We start from the raw sequence: 24,862 nt of genomic DNA, 5'->3' as shown, positions 1-24,862 counted from the left end.
CCCATTCTTCTGTTGTGTATGCAGTTGCCAGTTCCAGATATTCGAAAAGGACGCTCGAGGTGCACCTGGGTGGCTCAGTGGGTTAAGCCCTGGCCTTCCAATTCCTCCGCTCAGTGGGGAGTTTGCTTCTCCCACTTCCTCTGTGATCTCATACATACATAAAACAACACTCGTCTCAATTGTTTGGGAATAAAATGCCTTTGGTCTCCATCTCTACCCTACCTTTCTGCTTAACTTGGGGGTCACAGAAACATTTATTCCAAATGTTTCCCAGTCTAAATGTGCTCTACAGTCACCTGAAGGCTAGAGAATTGTTTAAAGCATGGATTGCTGGGGTTCGGCACCAAGAGAGTCCAATTTAACTCAGTAGATCTGGATTAAGGCGCAGGAATCAGCAATCCGGGTATAGTGTGCGGATCACACTTTGAGAAACATCACCTTCCAAAAGGATGAAGGGCAAACCTCCCTTCATCCAGACGTTGGCGCCACTGGCAACTCCCAAGGTGCCTACCAGCTCAGGAAAAGGCGGGGGGACCGGGGGGAGACCAAAGCAGGGCTTTCACCCTCCCGCGCCCGGCGGCCTTCGGAAACCTACATCGGGTTGATGCGGGTGGGACGCGAGGTCCCAGGTGCGGGGTGAAGGCGGAGGAGTCCGCGCCGCCGCTGGGTGTGGGCAGGGCCGGCCCGCGGGCGCTCAGAGGGCGGGGTGGGGGCGGGTCCCCCTCGGCGCCCGCGGGGCCGCGGCCCGGGAGCCCCTCCCCGGCCCTGCCCCCTCCCCCCGCGCCCAGCCGGGTGCTTAGTCACCGTGAGGCTGCGCTCGCCCGGGGCCCGCGCACCCCCTCCCCGGAGCGCCCGCGGGCCGCTCCCCTGCGCGCACTTCCGCGTGCATGGCCCTGCTGCCCCGGGCCCTGGGCGCGAGCGCGGGGCCGAGCTGGCGGCCGGCGGCGCGCGCCTTCCCCGGCTTCCCGCGGCAGCGGCCCACCCGCGCGCTCTCCCGCGCCATGGCCTGCAGGCAGGAGCCCGCAGCCGCAGCGCCCGCCGCCCGCCGCCGCGGCCTCGTTCGACTACTTGGTGATCGGCGGCGGCTCGGGCGGGCTGGCCAGCGCGCGCAGGGCGGCGGAGCTGGGCGCCCGGGCCGCCGTGGTGGAGAGCCACAAGCTGGGCGGCACATGCGTGAGTACGGGGCCCCGCAGCCCGGCTTTGTCTCCGCCCGGTGCGGGCTGCCCGTGCTCTTTGCCTGGCGCGGTCCGTCGGTCCGCGGCGGCGGGCGGGCTCCCGGCCGGGGTAGAGGAGACCGGCTCCTTGGTGGGGCCCCGGAGCTAAGCCCGGGTGCAGCCTTAACCGTAGGGGGTGCATCTAACAGAACTTCCCCGCATCCTTCCTCCTCCAGTGGGAAGGGCACCGTAATCCCCCCTTGATCGCACCCCCAGATCCGTGGAGCAGAACTGCCCGTGGAAGAATTGCAGCCGGCCTCGGGGGTCCGGGTGTTGGGGAGCGGAACGGGGGACATGCCCTTGAGAGATGCGAATCCTGATCCTCTCCTTTCAGTTTCAGGGGCAGAGTGATTTTACAGTAGTGGTTCTCACCCTTGCCTTGCGAATTCGGAGCACCTGAGGAGTTGGAAAAATTCTGCTGTGGGTTCCACTCCCGTGGCTTCTGATTTCACTGGCCCGAGGTGCAGCCTGGGCTTTGGGAGGTTTAGAAGCTCCACAGGGGTTCTGATCGCAGCCAACGTTGATAATCACGGACTGTAGGTTACTCCAGAGTAGGAGTTACTGAATTCTCAGACGTTCGTTTGTTTCTTTGTTTTTTGTTAAGTCTTTTCTTTTTTTTTTGGGGGGGGGGGGGCGGACGAGAGCGGGTTTTAAAACTGCTTCCAAAAAAGAGGGTCGTAAATCTTAACGATTGAGAAACCTCATCACATTTATTTATTTTTAAAGATTTTTATTTATTTATTCATGAAAGACACACACACAGAGAGAGGCAGAGACACAGGCAGAGGGAGAAGCGGGCTCCACGCAGGGAGCCTGACCTGGGACTCGATCCTGGGTTTCCAGGATCATACCCTGGGCTGAAGGCGGCACTCAACCGCTGAGCCACCCAGGCTGCCCCAAGAATCCCCATCATTTAAAAAAAATTTTTTGTTCCCATGTTATTGGTGTGACCTTTTCTATCACAAGACTTGGGTGAGGTACTTGCTGTTAACATTAAAATTCTGTGTCCAAGACTAACCTGGAATTGGGAAGGGTTCTCCAAATTATTTTGGAAACTGGTGTTTATACCAAATTGGGAACTCCTTAAGGGCAGGGATGGGTTCCTGTGTTTGTGCACCTCTTATCATCTTAACAAAATATCTTGCTCAATAACCATACGTGTAATGAATCAAACTCAGAATTGACAGTTTGTGAAAGGGCTGACTCCATTGTCCAGTACTTATTTTTCAAATTCAAAATGAAAGTGGGAGTAGAAAGGAGGAAAGGAAAAAATCCCTGGTAATGATCAACTTGCACCTTGACATCTTAGTGCATACCTCCACTAGAAGTCTTGTGTCTGCAGAAAGCAGATTGAGGGGTCCCCCTGGGCAGCTTGTGAGAGCACTTGATGACTTCTTTCTATTCCTTTACTTTTCTTTGTCTTTTTTTTTTTCAGATTTTATTTTTTAAGTAATCTCTACACCCAACGTGAGGCTCGAATTTATAACCCCAAGATCGAGTCACATGCTCTACTGACTGAGCCAGCCAGGCCCCCCTGTACCTCTTTTCTCAGTTTTCCACCTTGTGCATTATATCATGATCTGTTTGTGGCATCCATCATCATTGTCTGGTTCCACTGATATTAATCAAGAGAAGGGGCTGGCGTCATTTTTAGGTACTTGTTAGGAATATGAATTCACTAAGAGGTAAATTACTTCTGAGAGCGAGTGAAGGACAGGTTTGGACAGCCAGCCATTTACTGCTTCCTTATACAGTGCCTGGCCTTGCTTGTTTCATTCTGCTACAGCAACTTTTGTTTTCCTGTGAGCATTGGTATCTTGAGGAAATCCCCTATTTCACATCTTTATGACATTCCATTGGGGTTCTTTTCAAATTGGCTTTTGGTGTTGAATTACAAGGAAGGGTGTAGGTATGTGTTGAATATCAGAGAATATATTACAATCAATAAGACCAGAATTTAGATTTAAGAACTCCAATTATCTGGGGCACCTGGGTGGCTCAGTTGATTGAGCATCTGCCTTCAGCTCAGGTCATGATCTTGCAGTTCTGTGATCTGGCCCCACAGGCTCCCTGCGCAGTGGGGAGCCTGCTTCTCCCGCCTCCCTGCTCTTCCTCTCTTGGTATCTCTGCCACTGTCTCCATTTCTCTCTCTCAAATAAATAAGATCTTAAAAAAAAAAATTCCAATTATCTAGGCTATCACTAGTTGCAATATCAAACTTATGATATCCAGTGATTTACAAGCTGGTATAGGGAACATAGGCCTTCTGAAACACATTTCATTTGTTCGAGTCCTCATTTCCTGTATTCTAAGTGCTAAGTACTTGGATTGAGGCTGGCGGATAGAAAAGGGTAGATACGAACATATATAAGGCAAAGATCCCCTCCCACAGGGAATTTGCAGTATGGTGTGGGAGCAAAATGTGACGTCACCTCCAAAGTGAGATGGTCTGTGTTAATTGCTGCAATAGTAAACAAAGTAGTCGAGAGTGTTGGAATCATCTTTTCTGCCTGGTTACCACGGGATGGATGGTTCTGTGAAGGAGAGAGTATCCTTCTGAACTTGAATGGAATGAATACCATGTTTTGATAGGGTAGGGTCAGAGGCAGAGTATGTTGTGTAATCGGATTTGACTGGAATAGGGGTGTCTCTTAAAGAAGTAAGATAGGGGGAGGTGATGGGTTGGTTGTGTTAAAAATATGAAGTTTCTAAGGGTGCTTGGCTGGCTCAGTCCATAGAGCATGTGACTCTTGATCTTGGGGTGTGAGTTTAAACCCCACATTGGGTGTAGAGCTTACCTTAAAAAAAATGAAGTCAATTGTGTGGAAGGGGTTTTGAGTTGGAGGAGTGCATCAATAAAAGTGGTTTTGTGATAGTACTATTGAGAGCTGTCCTTTGGGGAAATCAAATAGAAGTTTCTTTAGTATTGATAGTTTGACCATTTTTTTTTTCCTAAATAAAATATTTTGATTCTGGACCGTGGTGAATATTTTAAGTTGCTGTGGGTGAATTCACCTTGAAGATTCAAATTAAAGTCTTCCAGTAGTTAATGGGATTGTGTTTTTGTTTTCTTTTTTTAATATTTAATTAATTTATTTATTTGAGAGAGAGAGTGCACAGCCAGGGGGAGGAGCAGAGGGAGAAAGAAAGGGAGAAGGAGAAGCAGACTCCCCACGGAGCAGGGATCCCTATATGGGGCTGGATCCCAGGACCCTGAGACCGCAACCCGAGCTGAAGGCAGACGCTCAATTGACTGAGCCACCAGGTGCCCAGTGTTTTGTTTTTGTTTTATTTTTGTTTGCTCATTTACTAATTCTTATGCCAGGTATACAGGTACTTTTTTTTTTTTCAGGTACTTTTTTAGATGCTAGAATCATGGCAACAAACAAATTCCTGTCCTTGTGGAGCTTACTTGTTATCTGTAGTTTCTAAGTTTTCCATGCAATATTTTTGTAATAGTTTTTTTTTTTTTTAAAGACCAAGTTCTTGGGGATCCCTGGGTGGCGCAGCGGTTTGGCGCCTGCCTTTGGCCCAGGGCGCGATCCTGGAGACCCGGGATCGAATCCCACGTCGGGCTTCCGGTGCATGGAGCCTGCTTCTCCCTCTGCCTGTGTCTCTGCCTCTCTCTCTCTCTCTCTCTCTCTCTCTCTCTGTGACTATCATAACTAAATAAAAAAAAAAATCAAAGTCTTTAAAAAAAATAAAGACCAAGTTCTTGTTTTTAGGGTTGTTTGTTTGTTTGTTTTTGTTTTGCTTTGTTTTTTGGTCTGTTGTAAACCTTCCTCCGTGGAAGTTTAGACTCATGGAGTGATAGAGCTGGAAGTGATTTTGGAGAGCCAATAATCCAGATTGACTACAGTCTTTTTTGAAGATAGAAGCACTAACATAAGCTTGCTGACTTAGTTTTTTTAGAGTAGTGGTCTTTTTTTTTTTTTTTTTTAGGATTTTATTTATTCGTGAGAGGCAGAGAGAGACACAGGCAGAGGGAGAAGCAGGCTCCCCATGGGAGCCTGATATGGGACTTGATCCTAGGACCCTGGGATCATGACCGGAGCCAAAGGCACTCAATCACTGAGCCACCCAGGTGCCCCTAGTGGAGTGGTTATTAAAAATTTTTTCTGGAAAAAAAAAAATTTTTTTTTTCTGGGAGGGGATGCCTGGGTGGCTCAGCAGTTTAGTGCCTGCCTTCAGCCCAGGATGTAATGCTGGAGTCCTAGGATCAAGTCCCACATCAGGCTCCCTGCATAGAGCCTGCTTCTCCCTCTGCCTGTGTCTCTGCCTCTCTCTCCCTGTGTTTCTCATGAATAAATAAATAAAATCTTTAAAAAAGATTTTTTTTTCTGGGCAGCCTGGGTGGCTCAGGGATTTAGCGCTGCCTTTAGCCCAGGGCATGAGCCTGGAGACCCCGAGATCGAGTCCCAATTCGGGCTCCCTGTGTGGAGCCTGCTTCTCCCTCTGCCTGTGTCCTCTGCCTGTGTCCCTGCCTCTCTCTCACGCTCTCTCTGTCTCTCAGGAATAAATACATAAATTTTTTTTTTTAGATTTTATTTATTTATTCATGAGAATACACACACACACAGAGAGGCAGAGACACAGGCAGAGGAAGAAGCAGGCTCCATGCAGGGAGCCTGACGTGGGACTCGATCCCAGGTCTCCAGAATCACACCCTGGGCTGAAGGTGGTGCTAAACCCCTGAGCCACTCGGGCTGCCCAAATAAAATCTTAAAAAAAATTTTTTTTCTATCACTGTCTTATTTATTTATATTTTTATTTTTTAAAGATTTTATTTATTCATGAGAGACACAGAGAGACAGGCAGAGACACAGGCAGAGGGAGAAGCAGGCTCCCTGTGGGGAGCCCAATGCGGGACTCTCAGGACTGCAGGATCACACCCTGAGTCAAAGGCAGATGCTCAACCGCTGAGCCACCCAGGCGTCCCTATTTATTTTATTAAAAAAAATTTTTTTTAAGGATCTTATTTATTCTTGAGAGAGACAGGCAGAGACACAGGCAGAGAGAGAAGCAGGCTCCCCTCAGGGAGCTCGATGCAGGACTTGATCCCGGGACTCCAGGATCTCACCCTGAACAGAAGGCAGACTCTCAGCCCCTGAGCCACCCAGGTTTCCCTATTACTGTCTTTTTCAAAATAAAAAATGATGTATTAATAAGTAGGAGGCTTATAATTTCAAGTAAAGGACAGTTCTTGAAATTGAATACTTTTTTTTTTTTTTTTTTAAGATTTCGAGAGAGAAAAAAAAAAACGTCACAAGCAGAGGGAAAGGGAGAAGCAGACTCCTTGCTGTGGGATCTTGACCGGAGCCAAAGGCAGATGCTTAACTGACTGAGCCACCCGGGCGCCCCAATACTTTTAGCTTTATGAAACACTACATGGACCATGTTATTTTCATTTCATTTAGGATTGGACTCAGATCCTTGTAGGAATTTGGGAAGCATTGTTCTGGTTCAGCACCCTTACTTTACGGAGGAGCAGAGTGAGTGTCAGCTAAAATATGGTTGAAAACAAACCAAGCATACTGTAACCTAGGGAACTGATGGGCCCGGCCATCAGAAACTATAGTTTTGGTGTATTAGTATGGAGTAAACTGTGACTTGATGAACCTGTTTAAGCATTATTCTTTACTTCAGGGGAGGGGCCTTCTTAACTTCCTTCTTAGGAACCAGACAGCATTTACTCCAAAAACAGTTAAGGATCTACCACATAGGTCTTCACTATATAGCTCCTGATTTAGTAGGTGTGGTGTGAAGCAAAGCAGATGTATTTTTAAAAAAGAGCTCCATTCTGGTTTTGGTGTAATGTGAGCCAGACACAGTGGCAGGGTCTTCATAGGAAGAAGGGACAGTATGAAGCATTGGGACGAATCTGGTAAATTCTGCATAAATGTGCAGGTCAGATGACAGTGACTTTGGTTGTAGAGTCATTCATTTCCTGGTTGCATTATTATGCTTCTGAAGCAGCTAGTGGAGAATGCCCTTGAAGGTTGTCTCTACACCTAATGACTGTATGCCTTTATTTTCTGACTTTTCCTTCCTAGAAGGCTTTTTTTTGTAAACTTCTGCAATCTGATAGGGTAGACCCCTTCAAGAAGATAAACATTTTCAAGATGAGTGATGCATCTTTGTGTTCTTAAGAGTTCACCTTTTGGGGCACTTGGGTAGGACAGTTGGTTAAGCATCTGCTTTTGGCTCAGGTCAGGATCCCAGGGTCCTGGGATTGAGGGCCCCCTCCCCCTGGCTTTGGGCTTCCTGCTCAGTGAGGAGCCTGCTTCTCCCTCTCCCTCTGCCTTCCGCCCTGCCGGTTCTCTCTCTCTCAAATAAATAAAATCTTTAAGAAAAATCATTTTCATTTAAAAAACTGATTTTTTTTAAAGATTATATTTATTCATGAGAGAGACAGAGAGGCAGAGACATAGCCAGAGGGAGAAGCAGGCTCCCTATGGGGAGCCCCATGTGGGACTAAATCCCAGGACCCCGGGATCACACCCTGAGCTGAAGGCAGCCGCTCACCACTGAGCCACCCAGGAGTCCCAAGTTTTTTTTTTTTTTTTTTTTTTTATAATTTTTTTTAAGCTGTTAAATTCAGGTATGAGATGACTTTGTCCCATATTGTGTTCTGTAGGGGAGGAAAACTTTTCCTCTACCCTTTTAGGTTCAGTAGCTGGAGCCTGCAAATTAGACCAACAGTAGACAGATATGTAGGAGTTTATTTCACATGCACCAGAGTATCACAGAGGGGAGGTGGTGGTGGTGGTAAAAGGAGCACTCTGGCCTGGAAGCTTAATACCAATAGAACAAAGGGTGATAAATTGTGGAGAAGTGACTAACAAAGGAAAGGGGGTTTGGGCTCCAAGTAGCAGTAAATTGTGGGAAGGTAAATACATGAGGGGAACATATGAAAGATAAAGGTTACTTTTTTTATTTTTATTTTTTTTTTAAATTTTATTTATTTATTTATTTATGATAGTCACAGAGGGAGAGAGAGAGAGAGGCACAGAGACACAGGCAGAGGGAGAAGCAGGCTCCATGCACCAGGAGCCCGATGTGGGATTCGATCCTGGGTCTCCAGGATCACGCCCTGGGCCAAAGGCAGGCGCCAAACCGCTGCGCCACCCAGGGATCCCAAGGTTACTTTTTTTAAAGATTTTATTTATTTGAGAAAGAGAGCAAGAGCGCGAAAGAGAAAGAGAGCAAGAGAGTGGCATGCAAGGGGGGGGGGGCGGAGAGGGAGAACCAGACTCCCCGCTGAGCATGGAGCAGATTCAGAGCTTGATCCCAGGACTCCGAGATCATGACCTCAGCTGAAGGCAGATGCCCAACTGGTGCCCCATAAAGATCACTTTAATAAGATTTTTTGTATAGATTCAGCTCAGTGTTAATTTTTCCATCTTTGGTGATAAAGGTTGTTCACCTCATCCTGGCACAGAAGAGGGATGAGGGATACCTTCCCAAAGGGAAATGTATGCCCTGCTTTTAGCAGAAAGGGGGAGGGAGAGAGGTCCTCCTTTGCTCTTAATTATCTTTAGCTCAAAATGATCTGCATGCCAAAGTAGCACGGTTTGGGGTGGCATATCCTGATCTTCTTTAGTTCAAAGTAAAAGAAGCAACAGAGGCCAGAATTGCTACTAAACTAATGAATAAACCAAGTCAAGAGGCATGTGTAGCTCTAATAACCTGATTCCACCCTTAAATTGGTCTTTATTTTTTCACCATTAGGCAAAAAGTTGTAGGGTATTAGGTTAGATGCTAAAAGTGGGAAACTGAAGGAAATCATCTACATTTCCCTAGAATTCAGTAGGGATAATGATCTCTTGTTGCATATTGCAATTAAGTCATTTCTAAGGGCAGAAAAAATAAAGGAGATGACCTTCAAATCTAGTTTCTGGCATCTCCAAAAAGTTAAATGTAATACTTCTCTCATGACCAAGGAGAAATGCAAAGATTGCCCACAGCCAAGGTAAATGAGAGACTTCTGGGAGCTTTGTCTCTGCGGTTCAGTTTTCTGCCTACGCAGACGCAGGAGGAATCAGCTTGAGGAGTTGTTTCTGATTTACTGCTCCCTAGGCCCCAGGGCCTGTGGGAGCACATGTTCCAGTGTTCTTGCTGAGTGTGCTGATTTTGTGATAAGGAGTAACCGGGTTCTTGTGGTATACGCGTGCAGTTCTCACCAATGAGAGTTGGTACTAAGGGTTAATTACCCGGTCAAAAGTTTTCTTTTTCTTTTCTTTCTTTTTTTTTTTTTATTTATGAGAGAGAGAGAGAGAGAGAGAGAGAGAGAGAGAGGCAGAGACACAGGCAGAGGGAGAAGCAGGCTCCATGCACCGGGAGCCCGACGTGGGATTCGATCCCGGGTCTCCAGGATCGCGCCCTGGGCCAAAGGCAGGCGCCAAACCGCTGCGCCACCCAGGGATCCCTCTTTTTCTTTTTAATTGAGGTATAGTTGACATCTAACACTGTATTAGTTTTGCTGTACAGCATAATGATTTGGGTATACTGTGGAATGATCACCAGCAGTAGTCTAGTTAAGCTTGTCGCCTACATAGTTACAAATCTTTTTTTCTTGTGACAAGAGCTTTTAAGATCTACTCTCTTAGGGATCCCTGGGTGGCGCAGCGGTTTGGCGCCTGCCTTTGGCCCAGGGCGCGATCCTGGAGACCCGGGATCGAATCCCACGTCGGGCTCCCGGTACATGGAGCCTGCTTCTCCCTCTGCCTGTGTCTCTGCCTCTCTCTCTCTCTCTCTCTCTGTGTGTGACTATCATAAATAAATAAATAATAAATGAAATCATTAGCTTTAAAAAAAAAAATCTACTCTCTTAGCAACTTCCTAATAAGCAATACGGTTATTATTAGCTCCAGTCACCATGCTGTACATTACATCCCCATGACTTGTTGATTTTATAACTGGAAGTTTGTACCTGGTAAAGACTTGATTATTAATGTCACTGTGAATGGGGCAGCCCAGGTAGCTCAGTGGTTTAGCGCCGCCTTCAGCCCAGGTTGTGATCCTGGAGACCCGGGATCAAATCCCACGTTGGGATCCCTGCATGGAGCCTGCTTCTCCCTCTGCCTGTGTCTCTACCTCTCTCTCTCTGTGTCTCTCATGAATAAATAAAATCTTAAAAAAAAAAAAAGTCCCTGTGAATGGTGTTGCCATTGGAGTGCCAATGGAGATGCCAGCAGGAAAGGGTGGGGGCTCATTCATTCATTCATTCATTCATGAGAGACAGATTGAGGTAGAGACACAGGCAGAGGGATAAGCAGGCCTCCTGCAAGGAGCCCAATATGGGACTTGATCCCAGATCCCTGGATCACGCCCTGAGCCGAAGGCTGACGTCAACCACTGAGCCACCCAGGCGTCCCAAGGTGGGGGTTTTAAAAGATGTCTGAAAAACAGGCTTCTCAGTAGACTGTTGTTTGTATTTATCTAGGCTGAAAACAATGACTTAGCAACATGTAAATCAACCTAACTTGATGTGATAGTGTGTACTTTGATATTATGTCTGTATCTCTACATAAGGCTGAATATACTTCTTAAAAATTTTAATGGTAAGAACACTTAACATGAAATCTATGCTCTTAATAGATTTTTAAGCATATAATACAGTATTGCTGACTACAGTACAATATGGTAAAGCAGGATACCTAGAACTTACTTATCCTGCTTCACTGAAATTTTGTGCCTGTTGATTAATAACTTCCCATTCCTCTCCCACATCTGCCCAGACCCTGGGAATCACCATTCCATTCTTTGGTTCTATGAATTTTTTTTTTTAAAGATTTTAAAAGATTTTTTAAGATTTTTAAAAAGATTTTAAATAAGATTTTATTTGAGAGGGATCCCTGAGTGGCTCAGTGGTTTAGCGCCTGCCTTCAGCCCGGGGCCTGATCCTGGAGTCCCGGGATCGAGTTCCACATCGGGCTCCCTGCATGAAGCCTGCTTCTCCCTCTGCCTGTGTCTCTGCCTCTCTGTGTGTGTGTGTCTCTCATGAATAAATTAATAAAATCTTAAAAAAAAAGATTTTGAGAGAGAGTGAGAGAGAAAATGAGCTGGGTCAGGGTGGGGGAATGGAGGGAGAAGCAGACTCCCCACTGAGCAGGGAGCCTGATGTGGGGCTTGATGCTGGGACTCCGGGATCATGACCTGAACAGAAGGCCAGATGCTCAATGGACTGAGCCACCCAGGCACCCTGAATTTGACATCTTTTTTTTTTTTTTTTTTAAGATTTGATTTATTTATTCATGAGAGAGAGAGAGGCAGAGAGGCAGAGACATAGGCAGAGGGAGAAGCAGGCTCCATGCAGGGAGCCTGATGCAGGACTCAATCCCAGGATCCCGGGATCATGCCCTGAGCTGAAGGCAGATGCTCAACCACTGAACCACCCCGGCATCCCTGAATTTGAGCATTTTAGGTATCTCATGTAAGTGGAATCATGTAATATTTGACTTATTTCCCTTATTTTAGTATAATGTCCTAAGTTGAATGTGCATTTTTAAATGTACATTTGCATAAAGGAGATCACACACCTTCAGGTTTTTTTTTTTTTTTTTTTAAGATTTTACTTCTTTAAGGGAGAGAGTGTGCACACGCATAACCAGTCAGGGAAGGGCAGAGGGAGAAGCAGGCTCTCCATTGAGCAGGAAGCCTGATAATGGGGCTCCATCCTAGGACCCTGGGATCATGACCTGAGCCAAAGGCAGAATCTTAACCAACTGAGCCACCCACCTAGGTACCCCAATACACCGTCAGTATTGACAGGTAACCCTCAGAAACAGAAAGTTACCCTAATTTGTTTTCTGGGTTTAGAGTTTCATAAAGTGTGGCACACCTATATTCGTAAGTGCCAAATAAAGGAGTGATCAGAAAGGGTGGGGTTAGTTGAAGTAGGCAAATCCTAATGTTGAAATTGGTCTTTTGATTTACACTGTTGATTGTTTAATTTTTTGCACTAGGATTAGTATGATATTACTTTGCTATCTGCCTTAGAACCCACTAAATCTTCAGAGCCAGAAAAGAAAGGCTGCTTCTGAATCCGTCAGAGGTCCTATTTCTAAGAGGCACTTTGGGCTCAGCGGTTTAGCACTGCCTTCAGCCCAGGGCCTGATCCTGGAGACATGGGATTGAGTCCCACGTCAGGCCCCCTGCATGGAGCCTGCTTCTCCCTCTGCCTGTGTCTGCCTCTCCCCCCCCTCCCGCCCCCACCGTGTCTTTCACGAATAAATAAATCTTTAAAAAAATAAGAGGCACTTTGAACAAGTCATAGCAGACTATTTCTTATAGAGTGGGGTTGAAGGAATTTTGCGGAAAGACTAAAGACCTTATAATTGATAACCATTTATTCACTAGTTATTACAACATTAGATATTAAATTAGGATATAGGATCCTAGATCTTTTTCTTTTGGTGAGAGTAGGAGATGTTACTCTGAAGCACAGGTGACAGCTGGACTTGCAGATTAACATGTGAAGTAGGGGCAGCCAGCAGGCTTGAAGGACCAAACCCTCAATCTGTGGGAGCTGATGTTATCTCCAGGTAGATAATGTCAGAACTGAGTTAACTGGGGCACCTGGGTGGCTCAGGTCGTGATCCCGGGGTCCTGGGATCAAGTCCTGCCTCAGGCTCCTTGCAGGGAGCCTGCTTCTCCCTCTGCCTGTGTCTCTGCCTCTCTCTCTGTGTCTCATGAATAAATAAATAAAATCTTTAAAAAAAAAAATTGAGTTAATTGCTTGATGGCCTGGAAAATTTTACACACTTTGGAGTTGGCATCAGCGTTGTACAGGCCAAGGGCCTTTAGTCACTGTTTGTTTGTTTATTTATTTATTTATTTATTTATTTATTTAATTTATGATAGTCATCACAGAGAGAGAGAGAGAGGCAGAGACACAGGCAGAGGGAGAAGCAGGCTCCACACACCGGGAGCCCGACGTGGGATTCGATCCCGGGTCTCCAGGACCGCGCACTGGGCCAAAGGCAGGCGCTAAACCGCTGTGCCACCCAGGGATCCCCCTTTAGTCACTGTTGGTGTGAAGCTGATGAAATTTGACAAAGACAGAGATCTTTGTTCTGCTTGCCTACTTATTCCAACTCCTAGGACAGTCAGTCATGCATTAAGTGGGTATTCAGTATAGAGTTGCTGAAAGAATGAGTTGATGAATTGATAGGGTTTTGGTAGTGAATGATGACTGGTTCATCAGACTCTCCGTGTTCCTTCCCCATATCCATCTTGAACTAGATGGTAGGATGCAAAACAGGAATCTGAAGACAAGTCTGTGACAGGAGACAGAAGGGGTAACCAAAAGGAAGCTTAAGGTTAAGCACAGGTGGCATTCTTGACAGGTGCAGTTGTCAATGGAACAAACCCTTGTTTTACCACCAACATGGGCAATGGGAAGTTTTTACTTAATTTCAGCTGAACTGAAGGTGAGAGGGCCCAGCCTATAAAAATGGTAAAGTGCCTGAATGCTGCCACATGTATCATCGGACTCTTACACGTTCTGTCCCTGTTGGGAGAGGCCCGTCTTTACTGTGAGCGGATGCTGGCAGGCCGATGGAACAGGATTCTGAACACCAGGTCGGGACAGGGAGTTCTTAGAGACGGATTGTCAGATTGCAAAGGAGACAAAGCTACCGGAGTGTTTCTGGCATTGGGTGTACTCAGGAGTTCGAGAAACTTGTCTCTAAGGCTTATCGTTAGTTAATGTCCCCCTAGGGAATGAGGGCTCTGAAGGGAAATTTGCCAGGTGGCGAGTGTTGTTTCAGGTCTTATCGGCTGTGTGCGCCCTTGGAGAGTCAGTGTCCTGAGAACCCATCATTGTGGTGTGCCAGCCTGGGAGGCAAGCTTTATGCCATCCAGTTGATTCATTCCTAAAGGGAGCCAGCCACCAGGGACGTTTATCTCCTTTCTTTTCAGTAAGCCTTTTGTGAGCTTGGGGATCTAGCAGAGTGCAGAAATAATTCAGGGGAGTCAATCTCATCGTCAGATCTATTATAAATGAGAAAAGAGGTGCTTTATTTGCATTATCTCTCATCTTCTCAAAACCTCTATTATATATTACCATTCCCATTTTATGGACTTAAGAAACTGAGCTCAAAGATTTAGAAACTTACCCACCAACAGCCAGTAAATGGGAGGGAAGGTTGGGATTCAAACTCATGTCTGTCTGACTCTATGCTTGTGTTCTTTCTGATGACCTAAGGCACTTGTCAGCTAGAGAGGAATAAGGTTGAACATGACCGTACAGAGCTTTCCACCCCTGGCGTCCTCAGCTCGTTTGATAACTAAAAGCTGTTTTCATCCTCACAACTGGCCATCAGTTGTGTTGTGCCGAAGTGTAACTAGGCTTGTAAAACCAGTGGAAAGCCCTGGAGGCCTATTAATAGGAGCTGCCAAAATAGGGCGAGTTGTATCTCCTCTCAATCTCTCTCTCTCTCTTTAAGATTATTTGAGAGAGAGCAAGCAGAGAGAGAGGGAGAAAAACAGACTCCATGCTGAGTGGGGAGCTGAACACAAGTCTTTATCCCAGGACCCCAAGATCATGATTTGAACTGAAATCAAGTCAGCCACTTAAACAACTGACCCACCTAGGCACCTCAGGGCGAGTTATATTTCAAGGTCATGGGTTTCTTTTCCATTATAGCCCCACTCACAGACCCAAAGTATACTGTGGTCTCCTTGGCCCAAAAAGGTCACAATTATCCTTTCCCTCAAAATTTCTAGCCCAAGGCTTCAAAATTGTAGGGAATGGGGGCTCCTGGATGGCACAATTGGTTAAGCATCTGATTCTTGGGAGGCCCGGGGAGTCGATGGTGTCCGCAATGGCCCTTTGGAGCTGAGGCTGGCCCGGGCCTTCCTTGCAGGGGTCAGGAGAGGCTAACTGACGGTGGCGGGGGGGGGGTGGGGGGGAGGCCACCCGAGACGGGCAGTGGAGGCTCATCACCGTCACCTTCAGGTCGACCACCCGCCGCTTCTAGCTCCCTTCCCGTGGGCCCGTATTGATTTTGGCTCAGGTCATGATCTCAGTCATAAGATTGAGCCCCAGGTCAGGCTCCAGGCTCAGCATGGAGTCTGCTTGAGATTCTCTCTCCCTCTCCCACTTGTTCTCTCTCTCTCTCTTTCTTTCTAAAATAAATATTAAGGAAAAAAACACCATGAAATTTTAGGGATTGGAGTGATTCTGCTGCTGTTGCCCCTTGAGTTAACATCTTGGATAGGCTGAGACTCTGGAACTGTAGGTTCCATGAGAACAGGGACTAACTATACCTATTGAGGGCTTTGTTTTACATAATGCCTGACACAAGTGAATGAATGCTTGATCAATACGTCTTTTTTTTTTAAAGATTTATTTTATTTATTTATGAGAGAGAGAGAGAGAGGCAGAGACACAGGAGGAGGGAGAAGCAGGCTTCATGCCAGGAGCCCAACGTGGGACTTGATCCCGGGACTCCAGGATCGCGCCCTGGGCCAAAGGCAGGTGCTAAACCGCTGAGCCACCCAGGGATCCCCTTGGTCAATATTTCTGAATGAATGAATGGTTGCAAGTTAAAATGTTTTAGAAGGCAAAAAATGCAGAAACTTCTAAAAAGTAAACCAAAGTTAGTCATAACATTTGGCACCAATGAAAGTCAGGCCATCTTGGCCCTTAGAAGTAAAAGCATGTCCCAAAGTTTTTTTTTTTTTTAATTGTCTTAAGTAACTTATAGATACGTCAAATGTACATGAAGAATAAATTGACGATGCCTGAGAGTGGTTCAGAACAGTTAGTACCTTAAGATAATTTAAATTGCTTTTAGAGGTTCCTGGGAAGCCAGAGACGGTTGACTATAGGACAAATACAGTGTATTTATTTCATGTGTTGAAATCATCTCTGCTTTTGGAGAAATTAGTTTTGGAGTCTGTCACCATTGAATCCTCTTAGTGAATGTAAGCTTTGAACTGCAGAGTGTAGAGATGTGGATAGACAGAACCAGGAAGCACTCTGCCTGCCAAATGAACTGGAAAAGGCAAGTCTGATGATAAAATCTTTCTCACAATGGGCTGGGATTCAGCTGGCTTCCTCTCTTCTACCACATGGGAAGCACCTGTCCTCCTCTTTCCTTAAAATTGGCTCATTCCATCTATTCCCGTAACTCAGATACTTAGGAGTTGAGAAATAGCATGTCCTCTGCTTAGACAGATGGCAGGGCAGTGTAGGGAGAAAGCCATAAATTATTCTACTTGCTAATATAAAGTACTTTCTGAATACCCTGCTTGTAATGCTATTGTAGGTGTGATTCCTGTATTTTATGAGGCTTGAATTCTGCACCCTCTCAATCCCGTGAGTTCCCACTTCTATTGCCTTCTGAAACCTCACCATAGCAAGAGCTCATAAAAGATCCAAGTCCACAATGACCTGTCTCTTTCTAGGAGAAAAACCTCCAAATGACTGATAGCTTGAAATTGTATGGAAACATAACTCTCACTCCTTTATAATTCCTGAGTGCAATATAATAGGATTATAATGAAATTGCAGGTAGGTATGCTGCTAGCAAGCAGCATGTGGAACTAGAGGAATAGCAGGTGACTGTTCATAAGACCTTTTTTTTTCAAATATTCGAGATCTTCATGAGATTTGGGCAGGATTTTTACTCTAGCATTTCATATAAAGTCCCTTGTCAAGTGCGTATATAGTTCAGACCACAGGATGCCCAGAAAATATTCTGTGAGAGATAGGCTTGTGGGGTTCCTGGGTGGCTCAGTTGGTTGGGTGTCTGCCTTCAGCTTGGATCATGGTCCTGGGATCCTGGGATTGAGCCCAGCATCTGGCTCCCTGCTCAACTGGGAGTCTGCGTCTCACCCTCCACCTGCTTGTGCTCTCTCTCTCTCTCTCTGTCAAATAAATACAATCTTAAAAAAAAAAAATACTTATGGGGAGCCAACCTAATTCCTCAGGGTCATGATCAGCAGATCTGCAAGCACCTAGTATAAATTATGTCCAGAAGACACCAGTATTTAAATATTTAGTCTTTACTCCATGCCAATAGGCATGAGTGAACATAACTGACTTTTTTAAGGATATACAGTTGAGACCTCATTTAAATCTCATAACTTCAGGGGCACCTGGACTTTTGATTTCGGCTTGGATCATAATCTCAGGGTTGTGAGATCGAGCTCCATCAGGCTCTGTGCTGGGTATGGAGCCTGCTTAAGATTCTCTTCCTCTCCAACTGCTCCCCCACCACCCCCTCCTGTCCCCGCTGTGCTCTTTCTCTCTAAAAAAATTTTTAAAAGTCTTATAACTTCATTGTAATTCCCAATATGTCACCAATACCTCCTAGGCAATATTTTAAGATTAAAGGATATCTGCAATACATATTATATGACAGGTTTCCAGAGCTGAGGGGGTCTCTAATTTGCCCTTCAAAAGAGTAGGGAAGCCCAGGTGGCTCAGTGGTTTAGTATCGCCTTAACCCTGGGGCCTGATCCTGGAGACTGGGATCGACTCCCACATCAGGCTTCCTGCATGGAGCCTGCTTCTCCCTCTACCTGTGTCTCTGCCTCTCTCTCTGTGTGTGTCTCTTATGAATAAATAAAATCTTAAAAAACAAAAGTGTGAGAGTCTAGTTTTCCTTCTGCAACCAGCTCCTCTGCTAAGATATACCCAGTGTGTAACCATTTAGCTGAGTACAAATTTTCTCATCTTTGGGGCAGTTTTAATCAGTTTTACTCGGGACCCTGGGTGGCTCAGTCAGTTAACTGTCTGCCTTTGGCTCAGGTCATGAGTCCTGGGGATTGAGCCCTACATCGGGCTCCTTGCTCATCCGGGAGTCTGCTTCTTTCCTGCCTCTGCTTGCTGTTCCTGTGTTTGTGCTCTGTCTCTCGTTTTCTTTCTCTCTAATAAATAAGTAAAATCTTTTTTTTAAAAAATCACTTTTACTCTTTATTTTTTTATTGAATTCATTTAACATGGGATCCCTGGGTGGCTCAGCGGTTTAGCGCCTGCCTTTGGCCCAGAGCCTGATCCTGGAGTCCCGGGATCGAGTCCCACACTGGGCTCCCTGTATGGAGCCTGTTTCGCCTTCTGCCTGTGTCTCTGCCTCTCTCTTTCTGGGTCTCTCATGAATAAATAAATAAAATCTTTAAAAAAAATTGAATTCATTTAACGTGTAACATTTGTGGAAGTTTAAGGTATACAGCATGTTACTTTGATACATTTATATATTATAATGTGATCTTCAATGTAATGATATTTATCACAGTACATAATTATATACAATATTATGGTCTATATTATAATTAATCGGGGATCCCTGGGTGGCGCAGCGGTTTAGCGCCTGCCTTTGGCCCAGGGCGCGATCCTGGAGACCCGGGATCGAATCCCATATCGGGCTCCCGGTGCATGGAGCCTGCTTCTCCCTCTGCCTGTGTCTCTGCCTCTCTCTCTCTCTCTCTCTCTCTCTCTCTCTCTCTCTGTGACTATCATAAATAAATAAAAAATTAAAAAAAATAAATATAATTAATCTTACTCTTACACTCTTAATCTTGTGCTTTTTTCCATGTTATAAATTTTAGCATGCAATCAAAAGGAAATAAACAGATATAAACAAAAATTTGTGTGTAAATATATATCACAGCTTGTTTACAGGGACTGATGAGAAGAATTTTCCTTTAGTCTGAGGGGTATGAATAGTTGTTTTCTTAAACATTTGGCTAGTTTTTTTGTGAAATCTTAACAACTGTTTTCCTTTGTGTTTTGGCAGCTAGAAGGCTAAGGATCAAATTTGTGGTCTGTCTCTGTCAAGTATATAAACATGGATATATATCAGCATTCATTCATTCATTTGTTTACTTATTTATTTAAAGATTTTATTTTTTTATTCATAAGACACAGAGAGGCAGAGACAAAGGCAGAGGGAGAAGCAGGCGCTTTGTGGGGAGCCCAATGTGGGACTCGATCCCAGGTCTCCAGGACCTGGTCTGGAGGCAGGCGCTAAACTGCTGAGCCACCCAGGGATCCCCTCAGCATGTATTTGTGTGTGTGTATGGACACACACACACACACACAGATGTGTATGCATACATAAATACATACATACACATATATACGTATATAATAGCATAGATGAACCTTACTGCTTGATTCTTCATTGTCCTTTGGTCCTGAAAATGAATGTAGATTTCTGCTAGAGATTTTTCCAAAGGGGCATTCTGAGGGTTTTGCCCAGCATATACCAATAAGTTTCCCAGAAATCCTCTAGATTAGCTGCTCAGATGTTTCAATTGCCCTTATTCAGCTGGTGGGTCCTCTTGCTGCTGTTTCTCTCTCTGACCTATACCAACTCTGCTCTGCATGGCGCCATGGACATGGAATTAATTTCTTTTTCTCAGTGACTATTTTTCTTGGGAAGATGCTGATGAATAAAATTTTCTGCCTCATCATGTAAGAAAAAGAACGTATCTTGGGCAGCCTCTGTGGCTGCCTCTGCCTGTCTCTGCCCCCCCCCCTCTCGGTGTGTGTATCTCTCATGAATAAATAAATTTTAAAAAATTAAAAAAAAGAACATACCTTTAACAACTCTGTAATAGAAAAAAGAAAGTACCTGTAGATTGTGACTTAGAACTTAAGGAAATCTCCTGGGTTGATGCTTGGGGTTCATTTCTTAAAGGTTTATGTGATGATTTGAGTTTAATATTCTTAAAATTTGTTCCTTTTTTCCCCCCTAGGTGAATGTTGGATGTGTACCAAAAAAGGTAGAATTTTTATTTCTTCTTCCTTTCATACTCCTTTTACATATTTGATAAAGAAAAGTGTTGATTTATTAGCTTAGAGTGAGTGAGTGAGATTATATCTAGGTCCATTAATTAGGACTGGTCAATCTGTGCAGGATTGCTTTTTCTCAATTTAATTTACTGAATGGAATCTTCATAAGTATTCCCATTTAATTCTGTAGCCTCATGAATTCTCTTAACTATGGTGATTTTCACTCCTAGTATCTGTGGTACAGGGCACACTGAATGAACTTGTCCTTTACCTGTGACAAAAGAGGAAGAAATGGAAACACTTATTTCCAAAAGCTGCATCTTGCTTATACTGGCAAATTGTTTTAACTCTACATTTAAATGTGCTTTCAAAACATGTTATAATCCTAAATTTAGAAACTTTTGTTACTGAGATTTCATTCTAAACTGGCATTTTTTTTTTTTTTTTTTGTAACAGGTAAGCAAATGTTCCTAATCTCATCAGTGACACATACCTGAGTATAATGGCAGAAGGGTTTTTTATAATCTCTTCCCTAGTATAAGTAGGTGGGGTTTGGGTTTGGGTGTGTGTGGGTGTTTTATCATAGGAAAGTTTCTTTTTTCTGTGGGACACTTTTCCTCAATTATTTTCTTTCTCTTTGGTCTTTGATTTTGGAATATGTTCTAATTGGAGTCAAGCAATTATGATACGTGAATTATGTAAATCAGTTATAAGGGGTTTTATGTAGTTTAAACCAGTTATGGTAGAAAGTCTGTTAATTGGTGCTACCTCATTATTTTAAAATATTTTCTGGGCATAGTAGCCTGAGATTGTAATATTTTGTTCCCATATATTATATGTCATTTATTTCTTCTGTTCTGATGATACATGCAGGACACTTACCTAATATTTTCATAGGGCTCTACTGACTTCAAAGCGCTTTTGCATTTTTGAAGATGAGTTGGTAATTGCCTCTTGTTTTCTAGAACAGCCTGAAGCCTGGAGTAACTGCCCTCTAGAAGGGTAGAGTGAGACAGCAGTAGAAAAGGAATCAGATGGATAGACCTGCTACTACCCTCATTAGGATGAGCCTAGAAGTCCAATGTAGTTCATATAGAGCACCTTCTCCAGAGGGTGTCTGATGCTGTAGCATCATATATAACATGAATTGGAAAAGAATAAATATGATACCAGGACACCTGAGTGGTTTAATGGTTGAGCGTCTGCCTTTGGCTCAGGGCGTGATCCCAGTGTCCCGGGATCGAGTTCTGCATTGGGCTCCCCACAGGGAGCCTGCTTCTCCCTCTGCCTGTGTCTCTGCCTCTCTCTCTGTCTCTCATAAATAAATAAAATATTTAAAACTAAATAAATGAGCATAATACCTCATGACGGGATGCTGTATAGTGTTTATTAAAATAATTTATTTTGTAGTATTGACAAAGCTTTCATATGTATTATTTAAGATAAACAATCTAGCGGATAAAATGGTTAATTTTGTATCATGAATTTTACCTCAATTTAAAAAAAGGAGCAGAGTCCAACAGGGTCATCGCTTCTTCATCTTTAGACATAAAGGGAGAACAGTACAAAGAAGGAATCTAAGGCTTGTCAAAAATGGAGTCTCAGGCTTGTCTGACAAAAATGATAGTTTGTCATCTAGAGTTTTGGCTGCCAACTTGAATTCAGTCATCATGATGATCAGTTGGCATAAAAGGCCTTTACAGATGTTAGGCTACATTCCTCAGAGATGCAACAAACCTTTGAGTTCCAGGTGTCTGATTACACAGGTCCTTAAAAGGACATGTTCGTAGGTACCGAGTTTATGACAGGAATTCATTCTCTTAAGGTTTTTAGTCCTCATCCTGATCCCATAGCTTCCTCTAAATCACTTTACTATAAATATAAAGCTGCAGATGCAGTTCCATTTCCTAGAACTAATCACAGAAGATAGGGCTTCAACAAATCTGAAACTTAAAATGTAAGCAATAATAAATTTTTTTAAAGATTTATTTATTCATGAGAGACACATAGAGAGAGGCAGAGACATAGGCAGAGGAAGAAGCAGACTACCTGCAGAGGAGCCCAGTGTGAGACTCGATCCTGGGATCTGGGATCACCCTGAGCCAAAGGCAGATGCTCAATCACTGAGCCACCCAGGTGTCCCAGCAATAATAAATTTTACTGGAAGGCTTGGGAGGTTTATAACATCCTGCCTCTATAGGGTTTGGTTTTTTGTTAAGATTTTATTTGTTCATAGAGACAGAGAGAGAGGGGCAGAGACACAGGCAGAGGGAGAAGCAGGCTCCACACAGGGAGCCCGACGTGGGACTCAATCCCGGGTCTCCAGGATCACACCCCAGGCTGCAGGCGGCGCCAAACCACTGCGCCACCGGGGCTGCCCTATAGGGTTTATAATGTAGAGAATTTAATAGAAATAATTCCCCACGACATTTAGCCGCTTCCCTGCAAAATCTGTCTGGTCATATTTCTGAACTTTTAAAATGTTTAGTTTTGTTTTTAGTTTAAAGTTCATTATTTTTATTTGCCATTATATACTTTTTTTTTTTTTAATGATAGTCACAGAGAGAGAGAGAGAGAGAGAGAGAGAGAGAGAGAGAGAGAGGCAGAGACATAGGCAGAGGGAGAAGCAGGCTCCATGCACCGGGAGCCTGACGTGGGATTTGATCCCAGGTCTCCGGGATTGCACCCTGGGCCAAAGGCAGGCGCCAAACCGCTGCGCCACCCAGGGATCCCTATAGTTACCTTTCATACAGGATTTCTTTTTTTTTCTCAGGACTCATGTACTACTGTTGTGGCTACTTTTTTTCTTTTCTCTCTTTTTTTTTTTTTTTTTTTTTTTTTTACAGGTAATGTGGAACACAGCTGTCCACTCTGAATTCATGCATGATCACGTTGATTACGGCTTTCAAAGTTGTGAGAGCAAATTCAATTGGCGGTAAGAGTTAATGCTCAGAGGGCTCTGTTTACAAATATAAATATTTTTCTTTCATGATTAAATTAACCATAAACTTTTTTGGGAGGGTGTTACAGTGGTAAAATATATATAACCTAAACTTTGGAGGTGATCGATGTATCTGTGGCCTAGCTTGTGATGCTAGTTTTACAGGTATATGCTTCTCTCTAAATTCCTCAAGTTGCATACAGTAAATATGTACAGTTTTTTGTATGTTGGTCTTACCTCAATAAATGATTTTCAAATACACACAGGGTCCATTTTAGTTATTTTTAAGTTGTCAATACAAAGTCATTAAGTACATTCCTAGGGGGATGCCTGGGTGGCTCAGCAGTTGAGCATCTGCCTTCAGCTCAGGACATGATCCCGGGCTCCTGGCAAGGAGCCTGCTTCTGCCTCTGCCTATGTCTCTGCCTCTCTCTGTGTGTGTCTCATGAATAAATAAATAAAAATTTTTAAAAAGAAAAAAAAAGTACATTCCTAGTGATGTGCAACCATCACCACCACCCCTTTTGAGAACTTTTCCATGGTTCAGAACAGAAACAAAGGGTTTGTTAGATAAGAACTCCTCCTCTCCCCGGTATCACTATCCTACCTCCTGTCTCTATGAATTTGCCTATTTTAGGTACTGCATACGATATTTGTCCTTTTATGCCTGGCTTATATCACTTAGCATACTGTTTAGAGAATTTATCCACATTGTGGCATGTGTCAGAATTTCATTCCCTTGCAAGGCTGAAAATATTCCCTTGTGTTGAGACCACATTTTGTTTATCCATTCATCCTTCAGTGGACTTCAAGGTGGTTTCTACCTTTTGTCTACTGTGAATATTGCTGCTGTGAACATTGATCCACAAGTCCCTGCTTTCAGTTCTTTCAGGTCTATACCTCGAAGTGAAATTGCTGGTTCAGATGGCAATTTTATTATTATTTTTTTAATTTTTATTTTTTCCCCACTTCCTCAAATGACAATTTCATGTTTAACTTTTTTTTTTAAAGATTTTATTTATTTATTCATGAAAGACATAGAGAAAGGCAGAGACACAGGCAGAGGGAGAAACAGGCTCCATGCAAGGAGCCCAATGTGGAACTCGATCCCGGGTCTGCAAGATCATGCCCTGAGCCGAAGGCAGACGTTCAATTGCTGAGCCACCCAGGCATCCCTCATGTTTAACTGTAAGGAACTGCCATGAACTTTTAGAAGTCATCAAATTTTCAAAAATTTAGCAAATCCAATCATTTATTCAACACATATTTATTGACTAGCCACTCAGTACTAGGCACTGTGCCAAAGCAACTCTCCCTGTCTTCTCTGCAGAGAGAAATCCACATCCTGTGGATGCCACCTGAACATTTCCCTGGAATAAGGGTTCTCTATGTGTGGCAGGGCAGATGGACACGGGAAAGGGCAGCTGCCTTCAGATATACTCACCCATGGGGTTCTCGTTGACTGTTCTGTGTGTAATTCTCTGCTGACAGAGTGTTCAGGGACAGTGCCCCAGTAACTAACTAAAAGGGGAGAGAATCCTGTTTCTCAGTACTGACTCAAGTTTCACTGCAGGGTTATAAAGGAAAAGCGTGATGCCTACGTGAGCCGCCTAAATACCATCTATCAGAATAATCTAACTAAGGTGAGTGTTCTGGGTTTGGAACTTTGAGAAGGAGCTGTTCTCTCTGCTGGAGTAGGTTATCAGTCTGGCTGGACAAAAACGTAGCCTTTGCACATATTTCTTGTTGTTTCTTTTATTTCTTTTGCAAATAATGATTTTGAACAAGTCTGTGACTCAGTAGACCTGTCTTTTTTCTACAGAGTGGGCAGTGCCTACCATGATTGGTAGACCAGGTCTCACATGATGGCTGTGCCTTGAGTAGGTCTGGCCTGCAGTTAGTTCTAGAAACCAAAAATAAGTAAGAGACTGATTTAGGGACACCTGGGTGGCTCAG

The 24,862-nt window shown here is 44.2% G+C and overlaps 2 protein-coding genes across 4 annotated transcripts in view; one reads left to right on the top strand and one right to left on the bottom strand.

The window, feature by feature from the left end:
- Positions 1-24,862, bottom strand: part of UBXN8 (UBX domain protein 8) — a 101,992-nt gene that overhangs the window by 41,351 nt on the left and 35,779 nt on the right. The window lies entirely within an intron of this gene.
- GSR (glutathione-disulfide reductase) overlaps positions 787-24,862 on the top strand; it is a 49,031-nt gene continuing 24,955 nt past the window's right edge. The window contains 5 exon segments of the mRNA XM_055334671.1: positions 787-1,019; positions 1,021-1,173; positions 19,929-19,955; positions 22,812-22,900; positions 24,480-24,549. Of these exon segments, the coding sequence (XP_055190646.1) occupies positions 888-1,019; positions 1,021-1,173; positions 19,929-19,955; positions 22,812-22,900; positions 24,480-24,549 (471 nt within the window). The 5' untranslated portion in view covers positions 787-887.

This window comes from Nyctereutes procyonoides, unplaced genomic scaffold (genome assembly GCF_905146905.1).
Source record: "Nyctereutes procyonoides isolate TBG_1078 unplaced genomic scaffold, NYPRO_anot_genome, whole genome shotgun sequence".
NCBI lineage: Eukaryota > Metazoa > Chordata > Mammalia > Carnivora > Canidae > Nyctereutes > Nyctereutes procyonoides.
Note: the sequence above shows the minus strand (reverse complement) of the source record. Positions and strands in the feature narration are given on the sequence as shown.